Source organism: Chinchilla lanigera, unplaced genomic scaffold (assembly GCF_000276665.1).
Source record: "Chinchilla lanigera isolate Chin_1 unplaced genomic scaffold, ChiLan1.0 scaffold00023, whole genome shotgun sequence".
Lineage (NCBI taxonomy): Eukaryota > Metazoa > Chordata > Mammalia > Rodentia > Chinchillidae > Chinchilla > Chinchilla lanigera.
Genome location: NW_004955424.1, coordinates 11380850 through 11394214, shown reverse-complemented (window position 1 = coordinate 11394214; position 13365 = coordinate 11380850). Strand labels below are relative to the sequence as shown.

The following is a 13365-nucleotide window of genomic DNA, read 5'->3' as shown; positions in this document are numbered from 1 at the left end:
ACGGATTCAGTCTCAGGCAGAACAGAAAGCAAATAATAAACAACAATGCAGCTCAAAAGAAGGACCTTGCTATCAACCCCTCTGACCCATCAATCCCATGCTGAGCCCCCAAGACAGCAGTCCTCCTCAGGAACCCCTACCCCAGGGCCAACTGGGCCAATTAAGTCTGAGGCTGGGCCTTGCCAGTCCCCATTGAGGGCCCAACTCTAGGAACGGAAACGTGTCCAGCCTGTCGTCATTAGGGTTCCAAGCCTCCTTTGAAAGACAATCTGCAAGTACCCACAGCGAAGTTCCAACCTATCTCCCCAGCCCCCACTGCAGTGATGTCCACAGGCACTCAGGCCTGCTCCAGCACCCTCCCCGCCAGGGCCAGCCAGGTTCGGACCACTTACCCGGTTATACACGTGCCTCTTGCTTTGAGCCATGTTGCTCACCCAGCCTCTACCCCCTCCCCCAGCTGACCAAAGACAGAGAGAAAGGCAGAAACCTAAGCAGGAGGGTCAGGGCACTGGGCCCTCAAGGACCGACACAGGGCCGTCACGGCCCTCCCCAGTCCATGGGCCTCCCTCGGTGGCCGACCGGGTAGGGCTGGGGGCTGGGGTGGGGGCTGAGGAGCAGGTCCTCTGTGCTGCCGGAGGATCCTGAACCCAGAGACACTGAATCCTGCTTGCCAGCTGATGAGTCTCACTCTGCGCTAGTGCTGCTCTAGACTTGTCAGGAACCGTGCTAGCCGCTGGGTCCTAGTGCTCCCCTGCTTCACCTGGACCAGACAAGAGGGACAGAGAGGAAGAACGGACAGGCCCAACCACAGACTCTCAGCCCTCACTTCTAGAGTACGGTGTCCTACAGCTGACAGCACAGCCCTGAGAATTCCTCCTTCCCTGTACCCTCTCACTGTCACTGTCTCCCCTGCCCCCAGGATATGAAGCTTCAGCAGGCCCACAAGTATCAGGTGATACCTCAAAGTGATCAGCTGCCTAGCACCTCCACAGACAAAATAAGGGTCTTTCACCCCTCGGGGTACAGAGCATGGCCTGTTATGACAACCAAAAGGGAGGAAGAATGACCGTGACACTAGCGAGTACTCCTCTCTGCCCCTGCTCTCTAAACTATGGACTCAGTCTGGATTTCAATCTCACACTAGGCCGAAGGAGCCAGGCTCTGCCCAAAAACAGTAAAGGAAGGGCAGTAATGGGGGCAATTTTTCACTTACCCCAGGACCCCACACACACACTAGCGAAGGTGTCACAATCATTCTTCCTCCCTTTTGGTTGTTGTTCCTCCCTTCTTAGACATTACAGGGGAGGAGAGTGGTTTTCTAGGGGTCTGGACAGGATTAAAGCTACAGAGAGGTGTTCCGGGGCCATTATTCCTTCTGTTGGCTATCATTCTTGTCGGCAGGGCCAGGCTCTGAACCCCAACAGTATCTGCTTCAACTGGATTAAAATGAGCAGCGCTAGCCAGGCATGATGGCGCACGCCTGTAATCCCAGCACTCAGAAGGCTGAGGCAGGAGGATCATTGCGAGTTCGAGACCAGCCTGGACTACAAAGTGAGTTCAAGACCAGTTTGAACTGCATAGTGAAACCCTGTCTCAAAAAAAAAAGAGCAGTGCTCACAAGCACAGAGCCCCACTTCCCCCCACCCAGCCCTCCACAGCCTAAGGCCTGCCCACCTCAACCACCTGCCCCTTCTATTCTTGGACCTGCCTACAAACAGAGCCAATGAGATGATTTATTTTTATATTTTCATATTTCAAAAAATTCCTTAATAATCACACATTACTTTTATTTGTGGGTTTTTTTTTTTTTCTCCGGTACCGGGAACTGAGCTCACGACCTTGCACTTGCCAGGCAGGCACTTTTGCCGCTGAGCTAAATCCCCAGCCCCACACATTACTTTTATAATAAATTATTTAAAATTACTGAGATACTCCAGAAAGAAAATGACTATTCTCAAGAAATCAGCCAATAATAAATCTTGGGGGCTGTGGGGAAAATGGAACCCTTCTCCACTGTTGGTGTGAGTGCAGACTGATGCAATCACTGGAAATCAGTGTGGAGATTCCTCAAAAAACTAAAACTACAGGTTCAGTCAAACCAGCTATTCCCCTTCTTGGTAGCTTCCCCAAAGAATTACACACATACCACAGTGATATATGCACACCCATGTTTATAGCAGCACCATTTGTAACAGCTAAATCTTGAAAACAGCCCAAATGCCCATCAACTGACAAATGGATAAAGAAGATGTGAGGGTTTTTATACAATGGAGTATTACTCTGCCATAAAGATGGATAGGCTTGAGACATTTCTAGGTAAATGGATGCAACTTGAGACCATACTCTAGAGTGAAATAAATCAGACACACATGTTTAAATACCTCACTGTTTCTCTGGTGTGAGAAACCAAAAGTATAAATAAGGACCAAAATGTATCATAGATATTGGGAAATGGGAAGAAAATGTTCAAATGAGAAGGGAACAAGGGAAGGGGAAAGGAAAGAAGGGACAAGAAAAAAAGAGAATAGAAGGAAAAAATGGAAACAAAACTTTTGTGAGCAAGGAGGGGAAAGGGAAAGAAGGAGAATGGGAAAAAAATCAAAGATGTATTGTGTACAGATACAAATTCCCTATGATGAATGTTATCATTATATATGTCTAAAATGTATCAACTGACAAAACCTGCAAAAATAAACAAATATGAATAATAAAAAAATCGATAGATAGATAGCCTGGGCTAGGCTTGAACCTTTGATCCCAAAGGGCTACGATTACAGCTCTATGTACCACACCCAGCAGAGATTACGCTTTCTGCTGAGACACCTCCAAGGAGCTATGTCTCCATGTTCCTCCCTTCTTAGACATTACAGGGGAGGAGAGTGGTTTTCTAGGGGTCTGGACAGGATTAAAGCTACAGAGAGGTGTTCCGGGGCCATTATTCCTTCTGTTGGCTATCATTCTTGTCGGCAGGGCCATTCACGCCCCTGAAGGCTGGGTCTGACATGTTCAGAGTGATTACAGTCTACAGAACACCTTAGAAACACTTTCACAGGGCATGGATGAGAGCAATGATTCTAAACTCAGGCCGCTCTCCTGGCTTACCACTGGTAGCTGCATAAACTTGGTCTGGTTACTTAACATCTCTGTGCCTCAACTCTGTGTTAACTGGGAACCACCAAAGAACGCATCTCAGGTGTGAAGACTAGCTGAGGAAATCCATGTGAAGTATTCAGGACCTTGCCTGGTATTTAGTAAGCGTTCAGTAAAAGCTACCTAAGAACAATGCCATCATCCCCATGTTTTGACATTACAATAACACCCTCACTGCTTCCGTGGATCTCTAGGCTTCTAAGCCCAGCTCTTCCTCTGGAACACACTGCCTTCAAAAAGTCAACATAGAGCTCAGATCTACAAACAGCCTCACAACTCGAGCGCAACACATGCTCACATAGTTACTACCTTCTTGAGAGATATTTACTCTCCTATAAGATGCGAAAAATATCTGCTATATCTGTTTGTGTTATGAGACTCAGATAAGATTAAGCACATAAAAGTATGTTATAAAGAAAGCCAGATGTGGTGGCACATACCTGTAATCCTATCACTCCCAAGTCTGACCCCAGTCTGGGCAACTTTGCAAGGTCTTATCTCAAAAAGGGCTGAGGATGTAGCTATGTGTGAAGGTCCTGGGTTCAATCTCCACTACTGGGGAAAGAAAAGATGAAATAAAGAGTACCAGTGCTGCAAAGACACAAAGAATTATTACTGATAGAATGCTACCTAGTATATACTTTTTTTTGTCTTTTGAGACAGGATCTCACTATGTAATTCAAGGCAAGCCTTGAACTCACAGTGAACTTCCTGCCTTAGCCTCCCAAGTGCTGGGATTATAGAAGTGTGCCACCAAGCACAGCTGGTATATAATCTTAAAATAAAATGTCCAGACAATTAATATTACGAGGAGTTACAGATAGGAAAAATATGCGCTTCAAAGAAAAGGGGTACCCAACTACACCTTAAATCACAGCGTTTTTTGTTTTTTAGGGGGACAGGACCTTGCTATGTACTTCGGGCCAGCCTTGAACTCATTATGTAGCCAAGGCTGGCCTTGAATTGGCAGCAATCCTCCTGCCTCAGCCTCCCGAATGCTGGGATTACAGTCATGAGCCACCATGCCCCGTTTATAGCATTGTTTTGTTTGTCATTTTGTTACGTGGAGAGGAGAGGCCTATAAAGCACAATAAGTTGTGAATACAGTATGAATAGAGACAGAAATAATTCTGCTTGAAGACTAGCTTAGTTGATGTGAAAAATTCTGAATGAGTTCTATCATACTATAAGCCTTTTATTTTTATTTATTTATTTATTTATTTATTTGGTCTTTTTGAGACAGGGTCTCACTATGCAGTTCAGGATGGCCTTGAGCTCATTTTGTAGCCCAGGCTGGTCTTGAACTCGCAATGATTCTCCTGCCTCAGCCTCCCAAGTGCTGGGATTACAGGCATGCGCCACCACACCCAGCTACTATAAGCCTTTTAAAGCAAAGCCCACAGTTTCTCTTTATGACCCAGCTGCCTTTAGCTTGTGGAGTCAAATATTTACTGAGATGTTCTAGGAGGAGGGTATGGATAGACAGAAAGTTTAACATTAGGCAGAGACAGATGGACTTGATCCAATAACAACAGGAAGTTAGTCTCGTTCCTCAGCAGTAGAGCGGCATAGTGAAATTATTTTAGGAAGATCAAACTGGTGGCACGTGCACGATACAATGGAGGCAGAAGCAACTTGGCAAAGGCAAGATTACACCAAGGAGGCTGCTGAAATAATGAACATGGAGTCAGGAGGATCTGATTGAAGGTCATGAAAGGAAAAAGGCTAATTCACAGAGAGCACTAGAAAACCTCTGAGAAGGCCCAGGACAGACACAACACAGGAAAGAGATAGTACGTGGGCTCTGGAGACAGACCTGCACACAGCTCTGGGTCTCCTATTTCTAGCTAGGATATATTCCTGTAGGCTAGCTAGTATATACCATTTTTTTTTTTTTTTTTTTTTTGAGACAGGGTCTCACTATGTAATTCAGGCCAGCCTTGAATTCACTATATGGCCCAGGCTTCCTTGAACTCACAGCAAACTTCCTTTCTTAGCCTCCCAAGTGCGGGATTACAGGCGTGTGCCACCAAGCCCAGCTGGTATATAAATCTTAAAATAAAACTCTGGGCAAGATATTTAACTTTTGGAGCCCAGTTACCTCCTCTGCAATGAGAAATAATACTACCTTACAGAAATGCTGCAACAAGAAAGACTTAAGTAAAGCATTTAGCAAAATACCTGATACAAAACATGTGCTCAATATATTATAGACATCATCTCCATCATTAATGCAATGGTGTATCCATGATGCTTTGTACACAGAAGAGACTCAAATGTTGTTAGGACAAATGGGTGGATGAGTGAATGTATTAATCAGTAAATGAACAAATGAACTGGGGCATTTTCAAGCATGAGTAATATAAGGAATGATGGTTGAAACAGTAACAGAATTTGGGCAGCAAAAACAGGAACAGCACCTTAGAAGAGAAAAAACATCAGCAATGTTCTTGTAGCCTTCCCAAAGGCAAATTTCCCCACGCATACTAACACATATATTTCACTATCTCCTTCAAATATGAACTTGTGAGGTCAGTGATGGCAAGTAGTTACAGATCAAGTGGAGTCAAAAAGGAAGATGGAGAGGAGAGCAGGTGGAACTATAAGGGGCAACATCAGAAATCCTCACAGTGATGGAACTGTTTAGAACTGTGTGTGTTTAGATACTGACTATCGATGTCCTACTTGTGATACTGTACTATGGTTTTGCAAGATGTTAACTACTATGGAAAACTAAGGGCACTGCAATCTCTACTATTTTTTCTAACTGCATGAAAATATATTATCTCACCATAAAATATTTGCAACAAAACAGATTCCATTACCTTCGTTCTATAGGTGATAAAGCAGAGTCCCTGAAGTCAAATGACTTGCCTAAGGCTTACAGCCAAAAATGGCAGGGAGGCACATCTGACTAGCTGTACGGCTCCGTGTCCCTTCCACAGCACTCCTGCGCCCCAGCCTATGTCCCACAGCGCTCTCCTGAATTACATGTTCTCAGCCTGGGAGAGGACAGATATTCTTTGGGATTCTAATCCATTTTCCTCCTCCACTGTATTAAGTAACTACTGAAATATCTAGGAAAAATGGGAAGAGGAGGGAAAAATCTTTGTATGTGCCAAACATGTTACCAATAACCTGGAAGAAATTATCAGAAAATGACAGGGAAATAAGTAGACTTTTGAGTAAGGAGGAACAAGTAGGGAGAAAAAGCTTCTGTTCTGTTTCTACCATTTCTATCTGGCCAGAACCATTTCTACCTTGCTTTCACTGGCATTCCAGCATCCCCTGATACTCTGATCTCTTGTCTCATCTCACTAAACCTGGATTCTGGGCTAGTGGTACCTGTTTTGCCTGGTCCCACTCCCACAGGAGCTGCTTTGAAACCCAGGCAGTCTGACAACAGGATAAAATCTTTGAAACCACTAGTAAGGAAGAGATAAGTGTGGGTGTAAACCCATCAGGAGTAAGAAGGGAAAAGGACTGTGAAGAAGGTAATGAATGAAACTGGATTCCAGATGCCCTTGCCAGGAGCCCAGGAAGATGATATGCACAAAGCCTTTTGCTCCCAAGTCCTACTGGTGGATGCCCCTTACAGGTTTCATACAGCTGGGTAGGCTCCAAATGGACTTCCTTCAGCTTTCTAACTCTATTATTCCCAGAAATGTCTGCAGCCCATTCCAAATCTGAATAGGTTTGCCTACTCCTAAAGTGTCCCACTCCTCAAAACATACCAAATCACTTCCAGGTCCAATTCCAGAGACAGGGAGGCAAGCTACACAGTACACCTCACTTTTCTTCAATAAAAGAACTTCTACAGGAACACAGAGGCATTCAGCCCAGTACTCAAGAATATCAACACTTCCAGCAACAACAGGAGTCCCTCTTAGCCTGTTTTGAAGTTCCTGCTGGTTTCTTTCCCCAGTCAACCAGCAAGTTCCTGGCACTAGGACCCTGCAGGCAGTGAATCCTGAGCCTGCGCTCTAAAGAGAAAGATGCACCATTTCACAACTTCAGCAAAAGCTAAAGCAGCTAACAAAGCCACAGCCACCTCGGCTCTGCTGGACTGTGCTGGCCTCTGTTATTTGGCAGGTCACCGGGGCCACTCCCCAGAAGCAGATCACTCTGTCTTTTCTCTTTTTAAACCCACATCATCAGCTGATCATAATGGAAATTAATCTCCTTGAACCACCACGCAAAGGTGTAACCATGGCAACCTCAAGAGGAAGGACACAGAGATGATGCCTCAGTGGCTGCAGCAGCAGAAAAAGGTAAGCTCATTTGTCTTCCATCCTGCCATCCCATCATTTTCCCCTCTCACTTTGGTCAGGTGTGCATCTTCCTGTGCATCCTATCTGTCATACCCACCAGGAAAACACATAAGGTAAGTTAATAATCACTGTTATTATGTAAGCTTGTAAGTCTGCCTAGTTCCTAAACTTCGTGGTAGAAAAAATTTCTTTTTCTGGGTGATGAGGATGGGAACAGGTCTCCTTACTCACTATCTCCGGTGAGTCTCAGCCAGCAATACCTGAAAAATCACTATCAGTCCCCGGTCTTTCTGGTCAGGATGCTGGAAAATCACTCAAGGATTTCAGAGTTCCCCTGTGTACTTGCAGAAGACTGGCAGCCACCACTGACCCCGCTGCTCTGCCCAGCCATGCTACCACGATGCTCACTGAGTAGCACAAAGACTCCTCAGCAGCTTCAAGATCTAAAAACTGGGAGCTGAGATTAAATTTCTGCCTTCTCTGATAACTCCAGAGAAGGAATTTCACTTCTACAGAGGTTCAACAAACATAGGTAGTATAAAGCCTCAGTAATCCTCCATGCCTTAATTTTCCCTTCTGTAAAATAGGCATAACAATAACATTTTTCTAAAGGAACTGTTACTAAAAATCACATAAGAATGCCTGAAAAGCACTTGAAACCACACATAGTATGAAGCACTCAATAAATGTAAGCCACTGTCATCGTGAAGAAGGCCAGGAGAAGCCCAAAAGTGTAAGATTTCAGTTAGGAGAGTATTGACAATTCTGTTCTTTCTTCTGAATGGCTGTTTCAAGCTTCCTTTTCAAGTTTCTATTTCTTAGGAAGCCCACACCACCATCCCCACCCTAATAACTACAAGTACCATACTGAAAAAGAAAATTCAGCCTAGTAAGTCAGATTTTTTTGTAAATATAGATATATTTGCACCATCAAGGTCTTTCTTCCTGAATTCCTCCCTTTCTCCCATCCAGGCCCACCTCTCCACCCTCCTCTGAGGACCTGAGTTAGCAATCATCCTTTCTCTAATGCCTTCTAGTACACAGCGTCAGGAAATCATGCTCAGCACTCTTCTATTCTAGGGAAAACTCTCTGCTCCCTGTTTCCTCCACAAACAGCCACGGTCTCTATTCTTCCCTTCTCTGCCAAACTTCTCCGAGTGAGTACATGCTCCCTACGCTCAGTGTCCACCCACTGAAGGCTGTCTCAACCGTCCACAGAAGCTGTTCACAAAAAGTAAGAGTCCTGGTGACCACAATCTCCTAACCACACAGCCTCAAGGTGCATTTTCCAAACTCATCCTACTTAATCTCCCCACGGCAAATTGGCACTGCTGGGCCCCTCCCTGGAGTTTTCTCCTTTCTCAGCTTCCTGGGCAACATTTTTTTTTTTTTTTTTTTGCCTTGTACAATAATCCTCGGGTGTCCTCTGTCATTTCCAGCCCTCTGTGAATGTGGCTGGGAGAGTCCATCCATCCCCACAACTCCAACTAACACCTCACCTATCAGCCCTAGGCAACGTTCTCTTCTGAACCTCAGGCTCCTATCTCTACCTGTCCACTAAGCCCACAGACGCCACAGTTTAAGATAAGCCAAAATATTCTAGTCTTCTTCCCCAAAGGAGGTTCCTCTTCTGCGTCCTCTCTTTGCTCCTGGCACCACCACCCACAAAAGCTAGAAAACTGAGTCATCCTCGACAACTCCCTCTCTCTTGCTCTTCACAACCAAGTAGTCATTACTCAGGTTAATTCTGTCTCTGAAACTGCTCAGATATGTCCCCTCCTGTTCATCCCACTGGCCTAATTGTTAGTTCAGCATCCTACATTCCGCCCTAAATACTCTGTGTGTCAGGAGGAGGGTATTGGAACTGGGGACTGAACCCAGAGACCTCCCCTCGGCTATATCCTCAGCATTTTGGTTTGGTTTGGTTTGGTTTTTTGAGACAGGGTCTTGCTACATTGCCCAAATTGGGCTTGAATTTACAATCCTCCTGCCTCAGCCTCCTAGAGTACTGGGATTGCAGACCTGTACTGCCATGCCCAGCCCCTAACTACTACTCTGCAAAAGTCTCCCAAAATCCGTGATTCAGGTTCTCCCCCTTCAGTCTACCTCCACAGGTAGCATCCCAAAACACAATCATGTCACTCCGTCTTTAGACTCTTCAGTGGCTTCACTGCTCACGAAACTGAATCTTCCTAGCACAGCACTACTGGGCCATTGAAATTCTGGCATCCAGCTGGGCGTGGTGGCGCATGCCTGTAATCCCAGCACTTAGGAGGCTGAGGCAGGAGGATCGTTGCGAGTTCGAGACCAGCCTGCACTACAAAGTGAGCTCAAGGCCAACCTGGACTGCATAGCAAAATCCTGTCTCAAAAAGACAGAAAAAAAAAAAAAAAAAAAAGAAACTCTGGCATCATTATGAACCAGTCACATCAATCACCTCTCCTTTGATACCAAAGTTCTCTTATACTCCAGACACTTGGATCTGCTTACCTTTCCCCTTATGCCTCTGCAAATGTTACAAATGTCACTAGAACATTTCTCCCTTCTCATCCTTCAAGGCTCAGCTCAATCATTACCTCTTTCCTGAAGACTTTTCTGAATTCTCCATGCAGAGCTATTCATTCTTTCCTCTGCCTTCACATAGCACCTTAGAAATATCTCCATTATGAAACTATATCTTATTTAAAATGTTGTCTACTTTACTGTGTCATGGATTCTTCCAGGAGAGCATTTTATCCACCTTAAATATCTCAGCATCAAACATGTGCGTTGTGCTGTGAACACTGAACAGAGGCTTGTACCAATACCTGGCTTTAGGCATGATATGGCTCTGACCTTTCCTGAGAGTAGCTGCACCCTTAAAGACCACTCACTACCAGTGGTAGGAAATTAAGTCAGTCAGTCTCTGTCTCTGTCTGTGTATGTTTCTGTTTCTCTCTTTCTCTCTCTCTCTCTCTCTCTCTCTCTGTGTCTCTCTCTCTCTCTCTGTCTCTCTCTCTCTCTCTCTCACACACACACACACACACACACACACACACACACACACACCAGTAGATACAGCTCTTTCCTCTCCAGATAGAAGACTAATAAACTAAAGGTTCAGGGACTGCCCCAGGACCTATGGAATTTGGTAGTGACATTAAACTTCAAGTAAAAGAACTACAGAGAGGGCTGTAGGCAAAGTGCAGATCTTCTGGAAAACAATGTTGACACTCTGAAGACCTGTTCTGCTTCAGTAAAGCCCCTAAGCGGTGAGAAGGTTAGTATGCAGTCAGAAAGTCAGACTGGACACCTAATCTGGCCATCAACCAGGGCAACGGGTACCAGTCTAAACTTCACAAGGAAAATGGTATTAAGCCAAAGTCAGAATCTCCAAGATGGCAAAGGCCCTAGGTAGATTTGATTCAAGCCATCTTGCATCTCTTACCGCTCTGAGGGACACTAAGGACCCAGTTTGCATTTTTCTTGGTATGAAACAGATATCCCAAGCCCCTCAGAACTACCCAGTAACTACAGACAGGCCACGCAACTGGGAATCACCTACTATCATCTCTCCCAATTTGTCACTCTAGGCAGCCACTAGCAATGACAGAGGTGGCAGAAAAAACCTAAAGTGGCAGCTGTCTTCTCCCAACTATTATGACTCCTCTATAACAATTTCCCCTTTGTACTGTCATATCCAGTCAGGCCTAACTTATCAATTCTTGCTTAGTATTACCGCCAGCACCCTGCCTTTCTCCTCCATTACCAATGCCATCACTTGGTCTGCCACTTAATAGCTTCTAAATTACGGCAAATCATTTTGCCATTCTTTTTGGTGCCTTGTCTGCTGCTTTTTGTCTACATCATAAGGTTATTAAATCAAATGACATCAGGCCCATGAAAAGTTCTCTAATCTGGAGCCAAGCATGGAGGCACAGGCCTGTGCTTCCAGCACTCTGGGAGTCTGAGGCAGGAGGATCATGAATTTAAGCTCAACCTGGGCAATTTAGTGACAGTGAGACCACGCCTCAAAAAAGGGGGCAGGGGGAATGTAGCTTAGTGCAAAGGCCCTAGATTTAATCACACACACACACACACACACACACACACAGAGTTTTCTGTGATTTGTTGTACATAAAACAAGGCATTACTGTTATCATCAAACTAAGTTCTTTATTACTGGTAAGTGAAGCCTGATTCTGCCTCTCTTTCATCTGTAAGACAAATACATCCTCAAAAATATTGCTTTGTCCATATATGCATCTGCTCAACAATCTTCCCTGACATCTCATCTCTTGCTTTAATCAAACAAGATTCTAGATCTGACATATGCAGTCTCATCTCTGCACCACTTTGGGCTACTTAGGACTCATCCTCTAGTCTTGTAAGCCACACCCACCCTTCAAAATGCAGTTAAAGCCCCATTATATGCAGAATAAGGGCAAATTTAAGAAAGAAATTTCTTAAACATAAAGGGGGGAGGAGGAATAGCTGTCATCTAAAACTTTTAAGAGTCAACTTTTTTTTTTTTTAACAGTACTGGGACCCAGAGCGTTTGCACCAAACTACATCCCTACTGCGTCCTTACTTTTTAAGGGTCTCACTAAGGTTATCCGGGCTTGAACTTGCCCTCTTCCTGCTCAGCCTTTTAGTCTGCTGGGAATACAGGCACATGCCACCACTTCATGGTAGGGGTCAACTTTTACAAAGAGGGATTACTTTTTGTATTGTTTGATTCTAAGAAGTAACCTAGAACCAACAAGATGAAAGTTGCAGAAAAATACTTCGGCGACCTGAAGAACATCCTTATTGTGCTAGCCCAGGAATGCAATGGGATGCTTTATATCTAATTCCTCATTATTAGAAATGTTTAAGCTAAAGCACAAAATCTGCTAAGTTGACAGGAATATTTTATACAGAATTCAACTATCACAAGGAAAACTGGACGAGAACTAGTGTTTTAGATCTGAAAGGAGTTTTAGAGCTCTCCCAGCCCAGACTATTATGTCTATTATGGCCTGGACAGATGAAGTGACTCACCCGAGGCCACAGTTCATCTGGAGTAGGGAGCAGAACGTGATGTCTAACTTTCAATCCAGTGACCGACACCCTTGCTACTCTGAGTGGGGTCCGTGGGCCAGAAACATTAGCATCCCCTAGGCACTTACTAGAAATTTAGAACCATCAGAATCTGTACTTTAACACCACCTCATTAACACGGGAAAAGTACGAACCTACAATGCCATTTGCGTACAGTGAGTTTCTAATTCTGAAACTGCATATCCCAGACTGCACCAGACATTAAGCAGAGGCACCACCCAGAAAAACAGTAAAGCTCTCCCAGTAAGCTTTGGGAAACACATCATACATACCTCCAGTTGGACATTCCTGATACATAACATTAACATACCGAAGGCTTTGAAATAGTCTGCAGTACAGAACACTTTAACTGTGAATTTTCCAAACACATTTGAGCACCAAACGCTTTTTATTTAAGAAAAAAAAAAAAAAAAAGTTATCATCTCTTTTAACAGCCTACAGCTTAGGCTTTGCCGGCGCACAGGCAACGAAAGTCCATCTCCACCTCGCAGCTCTCCGGAGCTCAGTACTTTAAGTACACATGCCCTAGCAGCAAGCGGACCATAATAGCTCGCCACTCTCCCCGCAATGAGGGTAGGTTTCTAAACTGTGCCTCTTTAGAAAGAGCAAAGTTTCTCATCTGTGTGATTCAGCTGTGGTCCTGCCTGAGGTCAACAGAGATGGGCAAGATGACCTCACGAGTGGGATCTCGCCAGGTAAGGCGGAGCCCCGAAGAGGGAGCACCCACACCCCAGACCCACGTCCCGGCTCCCACGCTAGAGTCTCCCACGGTTTCTTCTTTCCGTGTGGTTCAGATTTCTCAATCACGAACCCACAGGAAACCTGTGGCTCAGTATGGGCTCGGGGGTGCCTCGGACGCCCC

The 13365-nt window shown here is 44.9% G+C and overlaps 1 protein-coding gene across 7 annotated transcripts in view; it reads right to left on the bottom strand.

The window, feature by feature from the left end:
• Dctn1 (dynactin 1) overlaps positions 1-13365 on the bottom strand; it is a 50901-nt gene that overhangs the window by 18926 nt on the left and 18610 nt on the right. For 5 of the 7 annotated variants that reach the window (XM_005385510.2, XM_013514618.1, XM_013514620.1 and 2 more), the window contains exon 1: positions 393-682. The exons of 1 other annotated variant lie outside the window; for it this stretch is intronic. In XM_005385510.2, the coding sequence (XP_005385567.1) occupies positions 393-425 (33 nt within the window). In that variant the 5' untranslated portion in view covers positions 426-682. Of the gene's footprint in view, positions 1-392; positions 683-13365 lie in introns of those variants that run through there. One more of the 7 variants, XM_005385514.2, reaches the window with a different exon arrangement.